Source organism: Populus nigra, chromosome 10 (genome assembly GCF_951802175.1).
Source record: "Populus nigra chromosome 10, ddPopNigr1.1, whole genome shotgun sequence".
NCBI classification, from domain to species: domain Eukaryota; kingdom Viridiplantae; phylum Streptophyta; class Magnoliopsida; order Malpighiales; family Salicaceae; genus Populus; species Populus nigra.
The window spans coordinates 12,994,027-13,019,314 of record NC_084861.1 but is presented as its reverse complement, the minus strand read 5'-3'; the positions used below and the strand labels follow the sequence as shown (position 1 = coordinate 13,019,314).

The 25,288-nt window shown below is 34.5% G+C and overlaps 3 protein-coding genes across 3 annotated transcripts; 1 reads left to right on the top strand and 2 right to left on the bottom strand.

Moving 5' to 3' along the window:
- Positions 1–4,236: 4,236 nt before the first annotated feature.
- LOC133705636 (protein phosphatase 2C 37-like) lies at positions 4,237–6,366 on the top strand. Its single transcript, XM_062130951.1, has 4 exons — positions 4,237–4,816; positions 4,916–5,239; positions 5,546–5,651; positions 5,749–6,366. Exons 1-4 carry the CDS (start codon positions 4,391–4,393, stop codon positions 6,063–6,065), a joined length of 1,173 nt encoding a protein of 390 aa, XP_061986935.1. The 5' UTR covers positions 4,237–4,390; the 3' UTR covers positions 6,066–6,366.
- Positions 6,367–13,859: 7,493 nt separating this feature from the next.
- On the bottom strand, positions 13,860–16,200 carry LOC133704641 (large ribosomal subunit protein eL33w-like). The gene is made up of 5 exons (XM_062129530.1): positions 16,043–16,200; positions 15,876–15,911; positions 15,156–15,384; positions 15,024–15,066; positions 13,860–14,105 (listed from the first exon to the last, which is right to left on the bottom strand). Exons 1-4 carry the CDS (start codon positions 16,072–16,074, stop codon positions 15,025–15,027), a joined length of 339 nt encoding a protein of 112 aa, XP_061985514.1. The 5' UTR covers positions 16,075–16,200; the 3' UTR covers positions 13,860–14,105; position 15,024.
- A 772-nt stretch (positions 16,201–16,972) lies between these two features.
- LOC133705139 (probable methyltransferase PMT11) lies at positions 16,973–23,769 on the bottom strand. Its single transcript, XM_062130250.1, has 9 exons — positions 22,964–23,769; positions 22,282–22,431; positions 21,922–22,192; positions 21,432–21,542; positions 20,846–21,005; positions 18,301–18,558; positions 18,083–18,205; positions 17,734–17,811; positions 16,973–17,619 (listed from the first exon to the last, which is right to left on the bottom strand). The coding sequence occupies exons 1-9, from the start codon at positions 23,597–23,599 to the stop codon at positions 17,412–17,414; spliced, it is 1,995 nt and encodes a 664-aa protein (XP_061986234.1). The 5' UTR covers positions 23,600–23,769; the 3' UTR covers positions 16,973–17,411.
- Between the last annotated feature and the right edge of the window lie 1,519 nt (positions 23,770–25,288).

Sequence of the window (25,288 nt, the reverse complement as noted above, 5' to 3'; positions counted from 1 at the left end):
TTGACTTGAATTCTAAATTTTATTTGTTGATTAAAGCTTAACATGATCAATATAGCATGACATATTTGTATAGTTTCAACTTAAATTCTTTCAAAACTATAGTTCTAAAATTGATTATAGATTTAATTCGATTTGTGGTTGACCAAGACCCAATAAGGTCTAGTTAGGAAGAGAACGAGGAAAGGACAAGAAAAGAAAAGAAAAGAAAAATTATGTCAAACAAGCCATGCAAACTTTTTTTTTTCATTTATTAATGTTTATAGTGATTAATTATTTCAAGTATTTTATAACATGCAAACAAGGAAAAAACATTTTTGAATGCAGTTATATATTTTTTATCCTACTCGTAGTGAGGCGCTTCTTATTATATATCGTAAGTGCAATAAGAACAACAGATAAATCAATTAATTAAACTAATGTATTTTTTTTCTTTATATAACAGGCGCTTCTGTTACTTTTCAAGGGCCTGTGTGAATAATTACTGTGGGTTGATGGGATCCCAAATTTCAAATTACACAATTAATTGTCGTAATCCATCTCCAAATCTTGTTCGATTCTTTCCAATTTTTTCTGCTCTTGACTTATAGTGAAAGTTTATAATCCTAATCGTTAGTTTTGAAAAGTAAACAGAAATATTAAACTTTAAGCAATAACTGACTTTAATGATCGAAAAAAAAATAAAGAATTAAGTTTTAGAAAGATTAATTAAAGTTTATATTTTTAAAGCTATTGTTTTAAAATCTTTATCTGGTTCGAAAAATTAATTAAAAAAAATGTTTAAAAATTGATCTTTTGAAAACTCGAGAGTCGTTGAAACTGGGATGTAGAAGGAGTGTCTGATTGACGGACCTATTTTAATGGTATGTCACGTTCTAACTCGTTTTCTGAAAAATTAATGTACATGCACATGCTATTTTTTTTTAAAAAAAGTATATCTTTATATTTTTATAGATGAGGCCTCAATCCACTAAGATGCATCAATTTTTCATATCTCGATCGATTAGCTGAAGTTCTGGTAGATCTAGACAAGGAAAGCAGATGGATTTAAAGAAATGTAAACAAATATATAAATCACAGATCGAGGCCGTCCCTTCTCGGAAATTCTCCGGTGCCCATGTCCCGTGCATGGTGGTCGGCGCCAAATGGTTTGTTAAACCATCATTTACATTAATAATTTAATTTATGGATGGTGCGAGGATTTGTCTCGGGTCCTCTCGCGGTTTCCTCGGCAACACAGGCATGTATACACGAGTTAAGATCGAGGCTTTTTCCTGGCTATATGGATCGAGGTTTTTTTTTCCTGGCTATATAAAATCTTATAAAATAATGTTTGATAAAATTCTAAAAGTTATTCTTATCAGGGATTTTTCTGGGAGTTCAAATACATTAATTGTCATGGAGTGTCGAAAAATCAAGGATGCCCGTCAAAAGATGTTCGGTAATGGTACCGTATATTTTTATAAAAATATCTTTTGTATTAAAAATATATTTAAAAATAGTTTTTCTAATATTATTATATTAAAATTATAAAAAAACACTTAAAAAACTTCATCCAAAAAGCATATAACACCGCCTCTTGTTCATAATATAGGGTCAGAAGTTATTGATTTGCTACAACAATCAACGAGCCACGGAGAACGAAAGAAAAGTAAGCATGTAACACCGCCTCTTGTTCACAATGTACGATATAGTTACAGGGTTAGATTTTAGATTTGTTTACTATAGGTTATTAATTTATATTTTATAAATTTCAAGGTTATTAAAAACCTATATGATCATTAATTTCAGGACCCATAAAATTAGTTATGGTACGTACAAATTAATCCAAACATCTATATTAATAACAATAAAAAAACAGTATAGATACGTGAAAGCATGATGGAGGATATCCCATCACAACAAGAGATGTTTTGCATTCACAGCACCGTAATTAAAACTCTTCATTCTATTAATATTGAGAAGTGTAATTTAACTGGTCAGATTTTAGATTTATTTTCTAGAGATTATTAGTTCAAGTTCCGCAAATCTCAGAACTACTAGAGGCTTACGTGATTGTTAACTTTAGGATCCGTAAGATTAATCAAGATACGCACAAGCGGACCAAACACCCACACTAATAATAATAATAATAATAACAATAACTCTTCCTTCTATTTATTTTCCCTCATGACATGAATCACGGCATCACAAATCAATACAAGGACGCATCTTATTTTTTGCTCGAACAAGAATCAAATTCGAAAACTCACGTAACGTTATAATTGTTCCAACTTGAAAAGGATAATTTTGAAGCTATACCTGACTCCAATTTTAGTTTTTTTTTTAATGTCTCTATTTATCTTTTAGAATGCGGAAACACTTTTTATTTCTACATTTTAAAAATACTTTAATACATTTAAAAATATTAAAGTAATTGTTCATAATATAAGGTCAGAAGTTAAATGATAAAAAAAAAAAAAAAACACAAGCAATCACAATCACAATCACCCATCCGAACAGCCAATAAAACTCGGAAGGTGGATACCTATCCAAAATTGGGTCGAGGACGGCAAAATTTAATGGAAAGGCAAGTGTGAACGCTGGAGACATGCCTCTGCTCAAAAACCGAGGGGCGTTTGCACCTTCAGCTCCACGTCATTTGATAGACACGTGTCTTGCAATACAGTAACCAAACATTAAGATATTCTGCAAAAGGTAGAGTCAATTGATGTTGACATGAGGAACATTACGTGTCCAAATCTCCCTCGTTTTGTAGACCCTTTCATCGAACAACTGTAACAACCAGAATAAAGCGATTGCACCAGATTGATCACTGGTCGATGCACCATCTCGCGCGTTGTTTCACGCTCTATTAGACAACACAGGAGCAGGCAGAGGAGCATATCATCCCCACCACCCTGTTTACCTCTGCTATGATAAAGATACCGGTAATTATTACTTTCCAGGAAAGAAAAAAAAAAAAACCACAATTTAGGAGTATTGTACAGATAAAGATCGGTTAAAATTTATTTTTATTATTTTTACTTTATTTTGAAATGATGATATTAAAATAATTAAAAAAATAAATATTATTTTAATAATTATTTTTAAAGAAAAACACTTAAAAAAACTATCATACTCCCAAAAAATTTATCTTTATTTAATAAATAAATCATCATCATCATCATTATCATCATCATCATCATCATCATCATCATCATCATCACCATCGATGCCCCACTAATTCATTATTATTCTCAAAAAAATTAAATAAAATACAGCTTCAGAACTTCTTAGGAAATTTTGTGTGAAATGCTTTTTTTTCCCTCTCTCTATCATAGATTTATTATGTTAGCCAGATATTATTTTTATGTTTTTAATTATTGTTTGCATACTAATTTTACAACCTGCTGTGGAAAAACGAACACATTAAGAGGTTGATTTAAATTTGATTTTAAAAATGCACTGACACCTAAACTTTTTGATGATTTTTGAAATTATAAGAATTTCACCGGAGCAAATTTGTTTCTTGTATTAGAAGCTGACAGTTGCTGTAAATACGGTACCGTATAATTTAAAAAATTTAATTACACAAGATGATCTAATAAAATATTGACATCCATGAAAATATCACCCACGTGTCACGTGGGAAGGTTTCTTCAACATGAGAGCATCGTCTTCTTTTCGGTGGCCGCATGGGATCATGGCTCATGATCTAAAACCAAGAGCAGGGCACCAAGACAGCAGATTGCAATAACGTAAAAAAGGCCGTGCACTTATTACCCGTGTCCCTACTCGTAACCCGCGGAGCGCGTGTGCAGAGAGAGTAATCAGACACGAATCTCGTATTCGAAGATCTCTGCCACGTAGTGATATCTTTGCAATTAGAAAACGAGACCTCCGTTTAAACAGTAGCAAACTAAATTTATTAAAATACACAAAATCATACTTAAAATAAGATTTCAGGACCACATGCGTGTCAGGAAACAAAGGTAGCTGCAACAACGCGTGTTCGTATTCTATTGGGACACGTCAATATTTCGATAGAAAGGTTAACACGTGGTGATTACTACAAGGAAAGAGAAAAATGGACGGTGAAGATCAGCACCTTCGTATTCAGTAGATCAATGTCATACCATCTGTACATGTTGGATCCTTCTTGCCCGTGACGGTGACGGGCAGTCCTGCCCGTCATGTCATCGTGGCCCCCAGGTGAAAACATCTCGCTTTTTTAGTCCCTCCTCCTTTTCGTTGTCATTTTATAGCTCCTCTCTCTGTGCAAGAAAGATCTATCGTCTCTCTTTTCATTTCTCTCTGTTACCCCCCTTAATTAATTATTACTTGAGGATTTTGGAGATAGTTGATTTGTTTTTGCTCATTGAGTATTTTTATTGCCTGTGAATCTGTACTAATGGCTGGGATTTGCTGCGGAGTTGTTGCCGAGAATGAAGCAGCTGCAGCAGTTGAGGCAAGGTCACGAGCATCAAGACGCAGGAGATTAGAACTCCGGTTGGTTTCCGACGTGTCTGTTCCACCGTCGACGATTTTGGATATCGCTCCGGCGAAAAGGAAGAAACTCGAGTTGTTTCCCATTCCCATCTCACGTGATTGTGGTAACGCAGTAGAAAACTGCAAAAGAATTGAAGAAAATAAAAACAATAGCATCTCGGATTCAAGGAAACCAGAATCTGTGAAATTGAAAGAAGCTCTTAAATTCGGCATGACTTCTGTTTGCGGTAGAAGAAGAGATATGGAAGACGCCGTTTCGATACACACTTCTTTTACTACAAAGAACACCTCGTATTTTGGTGTTTTCGACGGTCATGGTTGCTCACATGTAAGAGCGAACTTCCTCCCTTAAATTGCTTTCCAGTTTTTTTTTTTTTTTATCATGTTATTTCATGGTGCTGATTTTGGTGTGTTATTTTTAATTTAGGTGGCGATGAAGTGTAGAGATCGGTTGCATGAGATAGTAAAACAAGAAGTTGAAGGTTTTAAAGAAGAAGAAAGTGTAGAATGGAAGGAAACTATGGAGAGAAGTTTTGTAAAGATGGATAAAGAAGTGGGTAATTGGTGCGTTGAAGGAGAAAATAGTTCTACTTGTAGGTGTGGGTTACAGACGCCACAAGGCGACGCCGTTGGATCTACTGCTGTGGTTTCTGTGGTGACGCCTGAGAAGATTATTGTCTCGAACTGTGGCGATTCTCGTGCCGTGCTTTGTCGAAACGGTGTCGCTATTCCTCTCTCCTCTGATCACAAGGTGAGGTTAATCATTTCCTTTAAATTGATCCATGCTTTTAGTTTTTCTTTTGAGTGATTATTTATCAACCATGTTAAAGAACAAGTCGAAATGTTGTTTCCACTAAAAGAATTAGGCGTGCGGATGTGGGTCAAGGTTTGAGCTTTAGCTTTGTTGATTGTTGATAGCTAAGGAACTTTTTAGGAATCGGCGTGTGCCGAGCACATTTTTAATTCTTAGGACCTAATTATAATACTATTGTTAATCATGATGTAGATTTTATTTCGATTTTATTTTGCTAACTTCTGTTTATATTTGTAATTACAGCCTGATCGACCAGATGAATTGCTTCGAATCCAAGAAGCTGGTGGGCGTGTAATTTATTGGGATGGCCCAAGAGTCCTTGGTGTTTTGGCCATGTCTAGAGCCATAGGTAATTAACATTGCGCACTTGATTCATTACACCCCCATCAAATTGTGGCTGGTTTCTGCTTGATTCATTTACTCTCTTTTTTTTGGCTTGTCATCAGGTGACAATTACTTGAAGCCCTACGTCATACCGGAACCGGAAGTGACTGTGACGGAACGGATGGAGGAGGATGAGTGTTTGATATTGGCAAGTGATGGACTGTGGGATGTGGTGTCAAATGACACTGCTTGTGGGGTTGTGCGAATGTGCCTCCGTGCCCAAAAGCCACCTTCACCACCAGGTTCTAATGGCGCCCTTGGGAGCTCTGATAAGGCCTGCTCAGATGCGTCAGTTCTGTTGACTAAGTTGGCCTTGGCTAGGCATAGCACGGACAATATTAGTGTTGTTGTTGTGGATTTGAGAAGAAATCAACATTAACAGTACAATAGTAGATAAAAAAAAAGGTTGTAATTTAGATCAGTTAAAGAAACATACGGAGGGCAGTGCCATTCGGTTTTTTTATTGTATTTTCCAGTTTCCTTTTTGGAAGGGAAAAGGAAATTATATGGGTTTTTCTCCTGAGCTTGACGAATGGTTAGTTTTACTATACTAGGCTGCAAAAATTTGCAGGAATATGAATGCATGGTCGAGGAGGTTGAATGTGGTTCTAATTTGTGTATAAGAACTAAGGGGCTCTTTATTCCTCGATGAATCAATCATTTATTTTCCTTTTTGATTATTCTTTTTTCGCTCTATGATTGTAAATTCCTGGTGCCAGTGTTCCACGTCTGATCATATCCTTTAAATCGCCAGGAATATCTGTGAAATTGCTTTCTGTTCCCCCCCACGTCTGAGAAATGAGGAGGCAGGGATGACCTAAAGAAAAATATGATTATTTCTTGTTCCAAGGAAAAAATTCATCTTTTCTAATCAATTCAAAGAGATGGTTCTTCCACCATCTTTCTTCATAGATGAGATGAAGGCATCCGCCGATCCGATTAAAAATGATGTGCATGCATGTAACTCTGGTTCTCTGTCGATTGCTATCGCCGGAAACCAGCGATATGTTTATCTTGTGCGGTTGTTGGTTTAGAATACTCCCCGGTTAATTATGATTGATTATGCTCCTTTTTAACTTCCGGAAGGAAAATTAACATGAGAGAGGAGGAGGGGGTCAACTTCGGAGATAATGCGGATGTTGTGGATGGATAGATGATAATTAAGTTCCTCCTGGGGTACATGGAAGGGTGGATGTCGTGTTCCATTATTTGATTCTAAATTCTTGACAAGATGTGGGGGGCTCACCTGGACATACAATCATCAGCAGACACGTAGCATTTTGTCTCGGTTCTCTCTGCTGTCCTAGATTTGGTTTTGATTTGATGATGATGGCACAACCTGTCTTGCAGACACTCATTCGGTAATTGATTTCTTGCAAGTAAATTTACTTGCTCAAAAAAGTAAATTATTTTGACTGGATTTGTGAATCAAGCGCATGATGTGCGGAATGAGTCTGGGCCATTTATGTTAGTACCGGCGGTTCAGGATAGTGCTTGCACCTTTGTTTTTTTTTTTGAAAAAATTTAAATTAATATATTTTATAGTGTAAAAAATAAAAATAAAATCACGAGAAAATATTATTTTAATAAATTAAAAAAAAATATATTTTTTAAAATGAACTCCGGAAACAGTAAATCCCGATCCAAATGACAAGCTAGCTAGCTAGCTAGGTAAAGGGGTCTCCATCGCGTTTCTGCACTTTGGAAACATGATAGTACAGAGCTTATTGTTTGAGAGGAGACCTATCAGTGGTCAGCCATTTGCCTTGTTTTGGATGACTCAGAGTACACTCTTTGGCATCTGGAAGTTGGCCATAACGGGACGCTATTGCTCATATTCATAGCATTACTATCATTCAGAACACTAGTTCGTGGCCAGTCACTATAAAGCCAGACCTCAGGAGGAGAGGTCAACGTTCGGCCACCTTTCTCTGCATAAGTGACAATCTGCCAATGATACACACACACACACACACACACGAAATTAAGTTTCCAGTAATGAACACAATAAAAAAGGAATGCGCGACATCAGAGATGTGGTTGCTGTTCAACTACTTGTATGATGTTTCTCTGTGGTGTAAAGTTTTGTGGATTCGGCGCTCAAGAGAAACAATGAGCATATTGTGTGACTCTGCTGAATTGAACATCAAATAGCAGGATTACTCAAGAGGTTGCTTGGTATTATTTGCCGTTTTCCTTTTTGTTTTTTAACTTCTGAGAACTTTGAATCATAAAACTTTCTTGTTCTGAAGATGGCTTTATTCTGGTGTTAAAAAAACCCTGACAACCGACGGTGGACATTTTACATTTTTTATTAAAACAAAAAAATAATCTGTTTTTAATATGAAAACATATAGATAAAATAAAAACACGTAAAATACCAATTGAGCCCTTAGCTTTATCTCCTGCAGAAGTAAATACAAGATATTCACATTTTTTCTTTGAGATTAGCATTTGAGTTTTGGATTTCCTTGTACCGTGCTAAAATCAGGAGCACACTCCGGGCCATTGTTGTTTTCTTTAAGCTTTTCTAATAATACTGTCTTCTGATTCATCAAAAATAAAAGAAAAGAAAGAAAGAACGAAAACGAACGAAAAAACCCAGTCCAAGATTTTCATACGCCGTGGAATATGGCATCATTCCTCCTTTATACTGTTGTTCGGTAGAAAAAAGGTTCTCAATATTTCTCTTGCCGTTTGCTTGTTGCTTGCCTCAGCTTTGTATCTCTTTGACGCCTTTAATTCTCTATACTCTGTAGTCCTTGTCCGCACCGGATATTCTGATAAGATCAGTTTGCGAAAGACAGCGACTGTACTGTCAATTTATCCAGGAGGGTTTAATTTTTGAACAGAATCGTGTCCCATTCCCAAAAGACAGCATGTTCTGATTCTCAACGGGGAGAAAAGGAAAAGGAAATCAAATTTAAGACATCAGATGAAACGATGTCAAATTTCTGAAGCCTCTTGTCATGAATTCTGACCACAATCGTAACAGGTTTGTGCTGAAATTGACATGTTGAACTTAACTTTAGTTTTATGCTACTCGTGATCTTCTTATGGATAGGCAATGCTGTGAACTTGTACGGGGAATAAGCATTTGAACGATCTAAGAAGTGAATTATGGAGCATCAGATTCTAGTAATAAATGCATTTCATCGAAGAGCAAAAACTCCTGATACATCATATATCATTGTCAATTTAGGTAGGGCATCATTTCCAGTACGGGCATAATTCTCCGCTTCAGCCAAGCCATGTGATTTTTGTCTATCTAATAAGTGCACTTATCAGTTCGAGAAATTACCACCATTACTATGCTGACTTATCAGCGGGGATCGGAATTCCCCCAGGGGTAGGGTATTATAAAAGAAAGTTGTTGAGGGATTCTTAATAAATCTGGAATTTTTTTTTCCTAGTATGATGCCCGAGCGGGGTTAATGGGGGACGGACTATAAATTTGTTGGCAATATACCTATGCTGGTTCAAATCAGCTCGGCCCAATAATTCACTGATCCACCATGAAATGATATAACTTCTTTGTTCTTTTAAAATGTCTAATAAAAAAAAAAGTAAAAATCTCTGCTCTACTTGTTATTTATTTGATTTGCTTTTTTTTTATTTACAACAAATTATGATCTTTCTTACTATCTAGATTCATATCAGGATTTGTAAGTAGAAAGTCTAAGAAAAAAAAAGTAATAGAAAGAAAAAAGAGTTTTTTTTTTATTGAAAGGTTGTTTATCAATAGATTTTGAGATTTTTATTTGAAATAACAAAAAGATAAATAATAATTTGGAGCCACCGATTCCAAATATCGTCCATGTATGATCCATATTAGATCTAACCAATTGCCCATCCTACCTTCTCTATGTTCTTGATAACCTATCTTTGTCTCAGTAGAGTCTTTTAGTGGCATGTTTCGTTTCTCTTTCTCATTACTTAGAAAAAGTGAGTCACCGATTCAGGTACAAGATACTATTATTATTGTCTGGATAATTAGATATCCAACTCGTAATCCCAACAAAATCAGCATTGCTAATTTGATGAAACCCCTTATGATAGCGAACGATTCTTGTTGTTGATGTCTTTTCTGCCACCAAGCCGACAACAATTGGGGGATAACAGCAGGCAAAAGCAAAATAAAGATGAAACTCAATAATAATAAGCTTCTAATTGCTTTGTTTTTGGTCCCCTACACTCACAGATATCTATAGTTAGCTTGTGTGTCATTTGATAGAGTTTATGTTTTGTAGAACCTTTACAAATTTATTTGTAGTTATCATTTTTTTTAATTTTTTTGATAAAAAAGATGTATTTTTATAGTAATGAGTAATAATAATGGTGGGGTGATAGAGTTGTAGTTATAAATTGTGGAAATGTCGTGATGTAAGATGATAATGTTATTGATTAAAATAGTTAAATAATATTATCAATGTATTAGTACTTGTAAAATATTTTATCAAATTTTATAAGTTGAAAATATTTTTCAAGAATAAATTAAGTTAAATAATTCATTGTAAAATAGTTTATATCAGCCCATTTCTCCGTAAGATATTTTATAAGAAATATATATTTTATAAGAAGTTGTTATGTAAAACAAAATTCTAACTTATACCTTTTGTTTTCATAAAAAAGATTATTTTAAATCATTTTAACCAGAAGTTCAACTAACCCATTTTTATTATAATTTTTTTATAAAAATAATTTCTGAATTACAATTCTGTTTATAATTTTTGTCAAACGATAATTTGATCGTTTTCTTTCTTAAATAATCTAAAAAACGCATCTCTTTAATTATATTTGCAGTTCTATGACACAAGTTCAAAGGCCACAGAGCTAGGAATTTGTCCATTCACGGGACAGTCGGAAGAAATTAGAAGCTATTTTAGATTGAGGATCCCTTTGAGCAGCCAGAAAACACTGCGAGAGCTGTTAGTGCTGGAAACCTGGTGAAGATATCTGAAGCCATTCAAACAACCTACCTTAAACTTGTCTTGGTTAATCAGAATCGGTTTTCTGTCCTGGAAGCGTTAGTCAGGCCACGAATATCACGTTTTATTGCAGGAACACCAGCTGGAAACTCAAGCAATACTGGTGGCCACCGTGTTAGAGCTCCTGTTGGGAACTCAAGCTACACCGCTGGCCAACATCTTATGACCCGATCACAAATAAGTAGGTCTGTGTATTCTCAATCGCAAGCACAGCTTCAAACCCTCCAACACAAGACAGGAAAGCCATCCCAACAATTTGAGCACGCAAAGAAAGGGAAGTCGTCCAAGCAGTTCGACCGAGCAAAGGCATTTGCCACAATACCTCAGTCAAGGACAGCCAAAGTGGAGGCCTAGATCAGATCAAGAGAGTCTTCATCAGTTCTCATAGTGGGAGATTCTACTAGTTGTCATGAAGAAGATAGTACAGTGCAGATGTTTTAGCCTGCAGACGTATTTTACTGGTCCCTAGGTGGGTTATGTGGTCGTGGTCTAGTCCCTGGACATATCACAGTGTTTGAATCCATCAGCATCCATCCCTGGAAAATATTTTGTTGGATTGTAAGTGCATAATTGCTTCTAGAATCTAATTGACATCTAGGTGGGGTAAAACTAATAAAATGTATCAAACCGAGCCATGCGAAAGCACTTTCCGACCACTCGCAAAACCCAAACTTGACAATTAATAAATAACCAAAAAAACAAGCAATTGACACCGCACAAAACTCGAATTTATTTATAAAAAAAATCAAATCATTCAAGAAGAAAGTGATGTAATTACAGAGAATTTTTAAGGCACCTCTTATGTTTGAATTTTTTAGAATGTCTCTGAGTACAGGATAATAATATTTAAACATGGGACAAAAATATTTTAACTCTCATATTTTATTTATTTTTCTCGTCTCCTTTCTATTTTCATATTTTGCCGCTTTCAAATTTCTACTTTTTCGTTGTCGACTCTCCTTCATCATTTCCCCCCCTCAATTGTATCAGTTACAGAACATCCAGAAGAAATTGAACTATTATCTGTGAAAAACTTGGATTAAAAACGAGAAAACGAAACAAAAGATTACATGGTTTAAATTATTCAACACACAATAACACAATAAATCATGTGTGTTCTTATCACAAGACAACCGAGTAGCTCCCATGGGTTTGGAATGTGCCGGACCTTGTCAAAATCTTCTCCGCCTCAACTTCCTCTGTCCTATCAAAGAACATTCCTGGCTTTCGAAGATTAGTCAATTTGAACATTGTATCATTACTAATTAGATTGTTAGCTCTTATCCATGTCAAAGTCTCCAGGTTTCTTAATGTATCCATTCTGTTAATACTACCACTAACTGAACTGTATTCTACCAGCAAATGTCTTAGATATTCTAATTTCCACAGCACATTCGGTATTGTTGGTGATCGAAACAAATAACTTCGTAGATCAAGGGTGTATAAGCTCTTCATGTTGCCTTTCATTATCATATCATTGGAGAGGATATTTTCTAGTCTAAGTTTAAGCTTTTAACAACCTTTTGGTTTTAATTTAAGATATTTTTTTTTATTTTTTTTTTGGTTATCGACTATAACAACTTAAACCCTTGTAAAATTTCAATGTAACCACCATTTACCACCCAATAATTTTGAAATCCAAAATGTCGCATGTTGGACTTGTTACAGTGAAATTACACAGGATAAAGCCTAACAAGTAAGTTCTAGTCGTTAAGTGTATCAAGAGGAAGATTATTATCTAATATCAAAGAGTTTCTTGCCTACACAATAATTATCCTTGAAAGGTTAATATAAGGCTTACAAGAAGTATGAAAATAAAAGCCCTGAATAATATCAAATTGGCATACCAACCACTTCCAAGTAAATAATCAAGTGAAAGTTGGATGATTTTATAAGTATTTCCCAAACTAGAGTTATTGGGGTACCGTTACTTCCCTATATATCTTAAATTTTAAGGTTTGTGCTCTTAAAGTAATACATTACAATATAAATAGAGATGCATGTTAAAGCAGTAAAGACAAGAAAATAAACAAATAAACACAACAAACAAGATAATAATAATAAGAAAAAAGCAAAACTTAGTCCTAAGTGCTCAAAGGAGTTGTCATTCGGTCGCATTCAACATCGTGACGACTTTTAAATTTTAAGAAAAAATAACAAATATCTAGCATCTTATTCTTAGAAGAAAAAAATGTTTAGTTTAAGGAGTCGTCATCTAGTATTATGGTTACTAGAAATCATAACTAGTCAACAAAGATTTTATGGTATGAGATTGATTACACAAAAGAGAATATACTATCACCTCTTAAGCGTCTTACCTAAGATAGATTGCGTCGCTAATCTTATCTTAAATTGCTAGGAATTTGTTATATTCTGCTTTTGATAATCTGCCTATAATATTTATGATTCTAATGTAATTGAATATTCAAATACAAATACTTCTAACTCTGGTTTTGGTTAGTGCTACATGAAAACCATGTATGATATTCCTAGCTTGAATGAATATTAGAGTTTCAAAATTATTTCTGATTTTAATGTCAATATTCATAACTCCAACTTTAGTGAAAATCAAAGGTATTCCCATTTTTGATATTAATAGATATGAATATTCTTGATTTTAATACTAGTAAAATAAATTTACCTTGCCACATGTAATGTCCCTTTTTTATCTCACCCCTCAGTCTTGGTCAGTATTTGTAATATATAAATCCCATTAACATATAAAAAACAAGGTTTTTAAAATTAAAATTTTGATTAAAATTTAAATTCAAATTTGAAAATAAACAACTAAAATTATCATTTAAAAAAAAAACACAACATTATAGTCTCTATTTTTGTACAAGTTGAAAAATCATTTTCTTTATCAAAATTAATCCTTTATTTAAAATTATCATATCATTTTTAAAAATTAGAGATGAAAAAAGATAAAAGCAAAAACACATTATAATCTCTATTGTTTTCACAAGTTAAAAAATTACTCTGTTGATCAAAATTAATCATCGATCGTTTAATTCCAAATTTAACTTCCCTTTAAAAATTAAAATCAAAACAAATGGGATCAGAATTAGATTATAACAATTGGCATCCCTTGTTTTTTTTTTTTTTTGTGCTTCCTTGCAAAATATGTGCCCGTACTTTGAACTTAACCACTTTGGCCCTACGAAATTGTGTTATAACATCAGAAATTATCAAGGAAAAATGCGCACCTCATATTTGTTCATCATATCAAAGAACTTGATGTGTAAATCGAGGTAAAGCCTAAAGATGATAACAAAACCACTCGGATCAAGAACAAAATGGTGGAAAACAGAGACTGGAATTAGCAACAAAGTCCACCCATCATTCTTAACTCAAGCGATATTTAAACTTATAGTAAGTAATACAAGACGTCAAACGAGCCCACGCTGCTACCTGCCAAAACGCCTGAGGAACTGCAAGAAGAAAAAACAATGGACATCAGAACCATGGTAATTGACCACAACACAACATCACGTTAATGAAACTAAAGCAAGCACTAATTAAATCACGGCATAAAACTAAAAAGTGGACTCGCTATACGGGGGATTAAAATACATGCGTTTCTTATGTTATCTGAGCATGGTTAGCAATGGAATAAAATGAATCCAAAAGAATAACATAAGCTGAGCTCTATCAGTATCGCACACATGACAACAGTATCCTGAAACCACGTCCATTTATAAAAGAATGAAATTAATATACTACTAGAAAGGCATGATTAAACAGTACAAGTTTGACAAGACTCGGGTGACCAACAGAAAGGCAGGAAAAAACCAGAGCCCTTTGATCATCTTATATTATGTATATGCAAGTAAAATGCTTACACTCCAATACACCTGCAACGCAACATTGTACAACCATGTAATAAGATTGTGTACAGTACCAATTCGATAGAACAGAAGCACATTTTGACAGTTTTGGTGGATAATGAAGCACTGGTGTGTTTAGGATACCATTTAACCCACCCCATTCACTTCCCAAAGGAACGCATTTGCAATGAAGAATCATTAGAGCATTACAATCCATCTCCAAAAGCCAATAGATTCATTATGAGAAAATCATATTTCAAGTTGATAACCATATCTAATCTTCAAAATCATTCCCCGCAAAACAACCAAAAGAAGACCAAGTGTTATTAGGTACGTTACCATCAAACTTTTAAGTTAGAAACTGACCTTAAGAGGAAAATTCAAATGAAGAAACAAAGCATTACAGTCATAAAAAACATGGATAAACAAAGCACTCAAATTCATGCAAAGCTAAACTAGAACTACTCATCTAGATTAACACGTACAAAGAGAGTCATAATGATGATATAAAGTTATCTGTACCTCAAATGTTGCTCGGATACATGAAAACTCTAACACGAGTTCCCTGCAAATGAAACACGGATTTAATACACAAAAAGCCAAATATCCAGAAACTATGACATACCAATCACAACAGCTATTTAAAAAAAATACCATGGACTTTGGAGGCAGGTTGGACTTGAACTTAGCTCTGACAACACCGCTGTTTCCATGAGGCCTTGTGACCTTGCCCCAAATGCAGCGATAATGGGATCCTTGCTTCTTCACCTTGGCCTTGTAGATGTATGCCATGCGCTTACCAGCATACCATGCAACTTCTTCCTTGGTGTTGACTCCCTCAATCTGGATCAGTGATGTGTTGGGATATTGGTTGGACTTCGACCTAACCACCAAAACAATATGTTAATCTCCAGACTAATCCACACAACGAAAACAAAATCCTAATTCCATTTCTGACAAACTATATTCAATTTCTGAAACTTGAATGAAAGAATTCCAATGAATGAATCCATCCTATTCTTTACTGTACTTAGTCAATCAAATTGCTGCAAATATAGTTATAGTTAAAACCACAAATCTTGAACTGATAAAACATTTTTTATTTTGCTTATCTTTCAAAAGAAGATCAAAACATTCTCTATAAACTAGAAAATGCCAGCACTTACTTGGCATCAAACCTGATGCCAATATTTCATTTAACACAACAAAATCAAACATAATAGCTTTCTAAAAAACCAATCCCATAACCTAAATGCCCTTAACTTTCTTTTCTTATTCAGATTTCTCCGTAACCAAACAGAGTGAATAAAATACAAATCAAGAAAACACAAATAATAAATTCACAGAATAAAAAATCTAAGCTATGGTTATTACCTCTTGTAACCCAAGATTGTGCCTCTGACATAAAGCCTAAAGAAAAAGAAAATATAGAGAGTGTTAAAAAAAACGCAATTGTTCATTAGCTTAAATAACAAATTATTTGTTGAAAATTAAAATTTTGATTCTTTTCTTATTAAAACATAAGAGAAAGTATCGCAAACCTGACTCGCTCTCCTTGGCGTCCCTTCACCATTTTCCAACTCCGAGTCTATGCGCTCTCTCTCTCTCTCGCTAAAAGTGGCTTAAACTGTGAAGCTGTTGGGAAGTGGAAACGTAAAACCCTAATAGCTGCTGTTTCTATAAAGCGCAAACATGTGGTTGGGCCTTTAGAGTTTAGATCGAACATTAATTTAAGAAATAATCTTATTGGGCTTATGATGTCATTTTTCCAGTGGGCTAATATTATTATTTTTCCGTGGCCCTTTGTAAGAAACAAAAATCATTTGTAATGGGGCATTTGGAGTCCAGTGTTATTTTTTAAATTATTTTTTATTTAAAAATATATTTAAATACTATTTTTATTATTATTTAAAATTTATTTTTTATATGAGTATATCAAAATAATTTAAAAATCTTTAAAAAATTAATTTGAAACAAAATAGAATAAATTAATCTTATGGAGGCTTGATGTGCCCCAAATTCTCATAAAAGAGAAGGATACCTCTGGGAAAGCGGCCACGGATAATGCTTTGTGTTTGTAGTGCCCCTCTTTTTTTCCTTCTTTTTTTTTAAACCTCACGAATGAGGTGTTCAAGTGGGAACGGTGTCTTTTTCTCTATTTTTTTTGGGGGGATGATTTTCTAATTATACGTTCAGTAGTACTTTGTTTTGGTTTGGTTGTGATGATACATATAAACGGGGATGGTTAAAATTTAATTTTTTTAACTTTAAATTATTTTAATATGCTAATGTTAAAAATAAAATTAAAAAAATATTATTTAATATATTTTAAAGTAAAAAATATTTTAAAATGCAGCTACTAATAAACTTCCAAATACCCCCTGAATTGATAAATTTATTGATCAACTTGCTTAGCAGCCTTCCTATTTCATCATCGGATTTTAAGAAAAGCATAGGACACTGACAAAAAATTTACAATTCCAAAAGTGGATGAAATTAGAGATTAGAGATTTGAGTGTTTGTGTATATTTCTACATCAAATGTTAGTAAATAATAGATAATACAGCTGGTTTTGACTTCAGAAGGTCTTCTGCTACTATAGACATGGTGTTTTGCAACAATTACACCAGACACGCAGACAGTGGGCTCCCCTTCTTGGCAGGATGAACCATGTTCTGATAGCAGGATCACAACAGGGCAAGTCCTCAAACAACAAGGGGTGAAGTCAATGAATCTCAGCCACCCACAGTCCTAATCACTGCAAAATCAAAACAATCCTTCCTCCTTGGAAATCCAGCCTTTCTTAGCCATCTTTCCCCAGTGTCTCTAAGCGGGTAAGGAGACATCGGGTTGATCTGATCCTTTACAGCTACCTCCAGAAATCACTGCTAGCTTTTAGATTACATTTATTCAAGGACGCAAAAGGCGCTTGTCACATGTCAAGATCCTGTAACTTGCATGAGGACCCTCAGATGTGTCACGCACAGTTGCTTCCCAACCCATGACTTTAGCTATCTGTTGAAGTTCATCCATGACATCAAGAGTGTCACGAATGTATGCTCGACCACCAGGTCTGAGTATGCGATCCATCTCAAGCATGATTGTAGACATATTACATCTGAGTCAAAGAAACAAACCACTTAAAAAAGAGAAGGAGAAGGAAAAACCTCCTGCTTAACCTCAATTATAAGATCATGGGCAGGTCACGAATTGAGCAAAGAATAAGGCATACCTTTTCCTTTCAACAGAAAAGAGGCCAGCTGCATGCAGTAAATCATAGGTTCTTGGGTACGTATCAAATGGTTCACACCTGATAAATGAAACATCATGAGAAACAGAAGCCCGTTCGACTAAGTTCAAGAATTATAAATTGTGAACAAACTTTTAAACAAAATCAATTCAACATTGCATGCATTTCTTATCAGTGAAGGGGGGAAATCCAATAGGAAAGGAGGAACGGTCAAAGGCATGCATCATTATTTTCAGATGTTAATATTTATGAAAACAATCAAGAAATGGTTTCCAAAATGAGGATCCAATAAACTATATGCATCAGCTACTCTGACAGTTTAGAACAGTACCAATCGTGCATAACTCCTAGGAGTCCACGGTCATATAAAACAGGCAAGGTGTTGGACCCGCTTACTGGAACCACGTTCAAAACCCAGCAATCAAATCCTTGCTCAATCAATGCAGCCGCAAATCTAACAAAATCAACAATCAAAGCATAAATATGACAAATTAAAATAACCTTTTGTAATGGAACAGTGTAAGATGAGATGAATAGTAGATGGGATACCCTCCAAAGCCAGCTTTCATGTCCATTACATTTCTTAGTTTAAACTTCTTCCAATGCCAAGCACGGACATAGCCAGCTATTGTTTCAGACCAAAACTTATTTTCTGCCTTTAATAGCTCTTTTCTGGCTATGAATGACTCGTATTGTATGCTCTGGAGTCTATCAGGTGGAGTGTGCAAGCGGGAAGGCCACATGGAAACATTTGCTCCATATCCATTCTCTGGAAGTCGACTAATACATGCCTTCAGATCAACATACCTAACAACATCATACAATGAAAGCTATAAGAGAGGATAAATAGATAACTCAGAAGAATAAGCAAATTAACTTTTTACGCACAAACAATTGTATAAAATTCTTCATCAATTTTTTAACAGCAGCTACCCTAACCGATGGGCCCAAGGGGCTCAGCTGCTCGGCTAACAGTTCTAAATATGTAACCTCTTTCAAGAAAAATTAACAGTTCTAAACATGTTCTCTCTGGTTTTTCCTAAAGATATATTCCCCCAAACCACAGAAAGAAAACAAAAAACTTTTACAGCTGTAATTTGCATCAAGTAAATTACATCTATCAACAACAACCAAACTAGATGCAAGTCTGCCATCATGGTAAGAGACAACCAGAAGGTACAGGCAACCATCCAGGTTAGAAATCAGTTAAGGCTGAATTATTTCATTCAGAAAGAAGAAATGAAGACAGCAACCAGGAATAAATGAAACCTCTCCTTCACCAGCATTTGTATGAGTTTCATTCAGACAAACTCATCTAATTCAAGAAAATGTTTCCTTCACTAGGGACGCAGGATAAATTAGGCTTGTGACCAAAAAAGGATTCACAATGAGGTAGGCAGGAAAAATTGAAATTTGGAAGAATGAGATTTTTACTGTAGCGAGAAAAAAATACATATTGAGGTGCTCCGTATTACATAGAAGAGTAATGTTAGGTATGCTAACATGTCCTTGCAAAGTATGGCACTAATAGATGTTGCATCTATAACATAAGAAAGTTCTAAAATTATGAAGAGGCCGATCCACAATTTAATGTAGTTTCTTCCATTTTTGGAGTAGCTATTGCAGATAGACACATTATTAGGAAAATAAGTATTGTTATTGGTAGCATTATTCTACACAGAATTGGTGCTTCTTTAAGAGGCATCAAAAGTACTAGCAGTTTTAAACTACATAAGAAATAGAAAAGCCAAAAAGGAAAAGGAAAACCATAAATAATAGGAAATCCTAATTGATATTTACTTTCTTGAGTATACTTAGATTTATAACTAGCAGTAATATTCTCAAGTATGACAGTTCCTAAAAAGATTAGGTTTACAATAAACTAAAGTGTACAGAATCAGTGACAAACTAAACTTGTCTTTCATTGACTGCATGAACTAACATTTGTTTATGAGATCATTCGGACAAACTCATCGTTTCACCAAGAAAAATTTTACAGGGAAACCAGTTTCTTCGTTGAATGAATTAGGTTTGTCAGTATGACAGATATGGAAAATGAAAATAAGAAAGTGAGCAACATGCCTGATAATCTTACCTCGTTTTCTTTCAAAGAGCTGTATCACCTTTTTTTTTAAATGGCACTAAATCACCTCCATTCTTCCTTTTAGTGTATTCAATCGAAAAATTCAAGAGTAATGGGACAGGAAATGAAAGCTCTAGCTTCTAAAAGGGATGTGTCATTTACACTGCTAAAAAAGCCCCCTGTACTCCTAAATCTTTTAATCACCTAAATGGCAAAATAGTCACTTCAATAAAACACTATATCTAGTTCACATGATAAAGTGAAGAGATAGTTATACTATCTAAGCCATATAATGAGAATTTGAAACTTCTTCGGACAGTGAACAGCACGTTCCTAGTAAAAGAGTTGGAGAATTTTAACCCAAAAAATCAATGTGGAAGAGCTTCAACAGAAAGTCATTGCTGCATCTTTTCCAACTTAATAGTTAATTAAATCCTCCACATTATTAACAAATTCATCATTTGAAAAGAGAGAATTGCAGGAGATCTTTCATGAAAGAGATCACCAGGGTTTTTTAGTTTGAACAAAGCAATGTGAAAAGTATAAAGATGATAACCACTTGCAAGTGATTTCTCAGTAGAAACTTGCTTTAAATGATCAAAAAAGAGTTGACACGAGGTTAAGCATCGCTGTTAAAACAATAAAGAAAACTCACTCTTCCAGGGCTAAGGTGAAGTAGAAGAGTAGGAGTAAGATACAAGTACATATGGCACCTTTCCAAAACAATTCCTCCCAAGTAAGGGTAACCAAGGAAATTAAAATATCCAAGACCACAGCCAATTGCATTCCAAATGAGAGTTGCGAGTTTTGTTTTTCTACTCTTCCATTAATTTTTTAATCCAGTAAATGTTTCTTCCTCTCCAATTTCTGTTTTTATACTACCATGGCAGCAAAGGTCAGATTATCTCAGGCTATCTACCTGTATAACAACAGTTTTTCCAGCCAAGCTAAAAAAGGCTATTCTATATGCCATGAAAACCATAAAAGCAGTTCTGGGTGAAACAAGTTTACCAAACATTATCAGGGTCATCTTCTGAATCACACAAGTGAGGTTTTGCTCCAGTGTCACGGTTTAGATAGCAGCTGTTGTTTAAGGGTTTTTGCCATATTGCAATATATCCCTCCTTCTTAACAAGCTCCCAGCAAAGGCGAGTAGTAAGATTAAGCATCTCTGAAAATATAGAAAGACATAACGTAGTTAAATACAGTAATATAAAAACCTATCAATGGCATGAGGGCACAACATATCTAATAAACTGGTTCAACCAATATGTAGTCAAACATCATCACACCATTCTCTAGTAATTATATGCGTTCATTACTAATGTAGTTTCAACCCTCCCACGACACATATTTCTGTCTGAGGTTGATATGCTGTTTTTTTGGATTGGACAAAGTTCGTTATTCAAAAAAACTAGCCTGTCACATAAAGAAATCAAAAATTCAATTAATTCAGTACATTTAGATTACAGACACTGAACAGGAGGAGAAAACACAACTCATGTGGATATCTGAAGGGAAACAAAAGAGGTCATCAAGAATGCAAAACCTTTGATTTTTTAACATGCAATTTCCAAGTGAGAAACTAAATAGATACCTTCCCACTGTTCCTCTAGGACTTGTTCGTGCTTATAAACCGGTTGTGCTGCCCAAGCAAAGTATCCTCCTGCCCGAAGCATCCTATTGACCTCGAGGAGCAAAATTCCATCTTCATCATAATGTTTGAAAATAAAGAGACTATCAGAATCCCAGAACTAAGATGAAAAATGCAAATTTTTCAAAGGTACAAAACCTTAAAAGCATGAGATGTGCATTAGCAACACAAACTCATTAAGGAATACAATAATCTCACACAATATGTACACGATCGGGCTGGGGGGGGGGGATAAAACAGCAAGGGAATGGGAGAACTTCACATAGTCAGAGGAGTGTAGAGCAAGTGCATATAAAACTGCGGTTGATTTTAGAATTATGTTGGAAAGTTGTGGGTGGCATTTCAAACATGTAATACAATGCTTCTTCTCTTATTCTAAAAGTTCATTGAAACAATTCTGTGACCAAAACTAGTCAAAACAGAAGCAACATACCATCCCGAGTCCAATTGATTCTGCATCTTGAACAATGTATCAATTCAAATGCTTGACTCGGATATGGAAGACGATGAGTTGCAAATGCAGCCACCATTGCAGGTACACCACGCTCAAGAGCAAATTGAATTTGATTCTCGTGAACATCTTTGGGAGCAATAGACATAGTCATAACATCCCGTGATAGCAGATAGGCACCAAAACTTGCCACGCCACACCCAACATCTAGAACCACTCGAGTATGGCGACCAAATGCAATGTCTGGAACCATCTACACATAGAGCAATGTCATAAACAACAAATGGACAGGATATGAATATTATTTCCTTCCCAAAAATACGGATAAAAAAATTGGCATACCTCAGAAATCTGGTCCAAATATTTATCCGCCCCGTGTATGAACTGTGTACCACCGCCAGGAAACGTAAACTTGTCTTTCGCTTTAGAAATCCAGTTTTGGCCCCCTTTATCTTCAACTAATCGCGAATGAGGAACATTGCTATACCATACCTGTAGGGAAGTGGCATTTAATTAAGTCTCCGGTGAGAACAAAAATATATCAGTCCTGGCTATTGCGCATCAGGGTGTTTTCAAACAAAACCCGCCAGAACAGACTGACTGTCTTGAATCAGGAAATGCAGTAAAGTATATCACGTTAGAAATAGAACACAACTCCATATATTCCACACAGCTCATCACAATATAAACAAAATTGCTTTCTACTGTAATAAATTTACAAAAAGAGTGGTGCAGCTACCCTAAATAACCACTTGTTTACTTGCGCTAGGTTCATAAAACGAGCTAGTGCATGAACAGTCAGCAATCGCACTGTAAAAATTGGATAGGATCAAGAAATTTGATCAACAACTTCCCATGCTCTTTCATTTTGCTTCACTGTCTTGGCAAACACGAAAGAGCGATCCCTCAATCTGTACACAGTTAATAACGAAAACTGGAGGACATCAAAACAAAAGGGAAAAAATACTTTTTTTCTTTCCATTTTCTCTACACGACAAAACAAACCCCAGTTCGATTCCAATACCTCATCACGGCTCCGCGGCCATGGAATTGGTTGCCGGTATCCTTTAGGAGGGGGAACCAAGCAATTCAGTTCGTCCCCCTTCTCCGGGCAATGCCTTTCGAATCTCTCCCCTTTCTCCGTCGATTTCAACCTCTTAATAGCCTTCACATTATCCAAACACGGTATATACTCTCTCATACTCACTGGACACAACTCATATCTCTCGGCCCTAAACCTAGAATCCTTACTTCCACTCTCAATTTCACTCCCGTTCCCCCAATTCTCCACGATGTCCGGATCAAACTCCCCAGCTTCAAAATCTTCACTCATTTTCCCATCAGAATCAATGATCCCAAACGTCCGATTGGGATCGGGTAGTGGAGATTCATCGGGAGGTGGAGAAATGGTTGTGGCTTGATCTGTAAGGGGTTGATCAGATTGGTTTAGGGAAATTAGAGGGGTAATGTTGAACGACCTGTCGTCGTTAGGAGAGATGGAAATGGAGTTTTGTGGTGTGGAGAAGAAGAGGAGCTGCTGGTAGCCACCGTTGGACCAGTGTTTGCCAAGGTAGAAAAATGTGATTGAGATTAAAGTGAAGGCTGTGATTTTGAGGATTAGCGGGGTTTTAATGAGATCTGTATTGGTGAGTGGTTTCATGATTAATTGATGTGTTGGCGGCGGCGGCGGTTTTTATAGGATCTGAGAATGCGTGCGAGCTGAGCCCGCACTGGTGCGAGAGTGAGCTAGCGAGAATAGGTCGGTGATCTAGGGACGGGTTGTGAATAAGATGAGGTGAAAGGAAGAAGAGTGAGCTTATTGAAAGTGATTGCGTGCAAGTACTAGAAAAATACAACTTTGGTCCTTCAGTTAGTTTCCTGTTGTTATTTTTTAATTTTTTTTCTATTTCTATGTGAGAGAAAATAAATTGTCGAACATATATAAGATTCAGGTTAATTTGGAAATAAATCGTTTTTGAAACAAAACGCTACTGGATTGAGAATATTTGACATAGGATTGTTAAATAATTTTAAATTTAATTAATCAATTTTGTTGGACAATGGAGATTAGGTTATGATAAGAAAATTCCCCACGCTACGTTTTCATGAGACAGAAAATATTATATATGTATATATAATATAAATAATATTTAGATAAAAAAAAATCTTTGATAGTATTATTAAACTTTATTTGTTGGGTCAAATCTAAAATCTCTCAACTATATTTATTATCTAGCTCAAAATTTAAATTAAATTATATAAAAATTATTTTAATATGACTCCATAACTTGACCGATTTAAAAAAAACTTGAACAATTAGTAAAATATGATTTGATTTTAAAAATATTATTAAAATGATATTATTTTTTTAAAAAAATAAAACAATGATAATTGAATTAACCTAAGATAACCTACTAAATTCATGAATTATGTCACAAATTCAAATGAGTTTATTAAATTTATTTTTTAAAGCTGTTTTTATTTAATTATATGATAAAAAATAAATAATTATAAAACTAAACATCAACTTAATACCATGTGTTTATCCAGAACCATAATAATCATGTGCAAATTAAATAAATAAAAAATCACAAGTTCTGCTTCTCAATGATCATTTCTTAAAAAGAATATTTGTATTTAATGATATAATAAACAAGTAGATGTTCAAAAAACCGAGCATCAACTTAAATACCGTTTGAGAACGCAATATAAACCACGTTCCTAAAAAATTTAATTTTTTTTAAAAAAATTATTTTTCTGTGTGTTTTGGATCGTTTTGATACAGTGATCTAAAAAATAATTTTTTAAAAAATAAAAGAACATCATTTTAATGTATTTCGGTGCGAAAAATACTTTGAAAAACAATCGCAACCACACTTCCAAACAGACCCATGTTGATATATTTTTTAAAAAATCACAATGTCTGTATAGAAAGATTCAAAAAAAATTATAAAGTTTAAATTATAATAATTTTTTTCATAATTATTCATTATTTAACAGAATGTGATAGGCTATTTTTTATTAGTATGATACAAAACAAAATTGAATATCATGAAAATAAATACAAATTTAATATTAAGATATTTTTTTAATATCATAATAGCTCTATACAAAAGAAATTTAAAAAAAATAACAAAGTTGAATCATCAGCAAACCTAGTATCAAGATATGAAAAATATGAAAAAAAAAAATATATGAAAAATATTACAAAGAAAGAAAAACAAGAGGAAAAAAAAATAAAAAAGAAGAAGAAAAACATGCCACTATTCTAGAAAATATCAACATGCAAAGAGGATAACAGTAACTGTCATTTCTTACCTGTTTGTATTTAATGGCAGAAGTAATTATT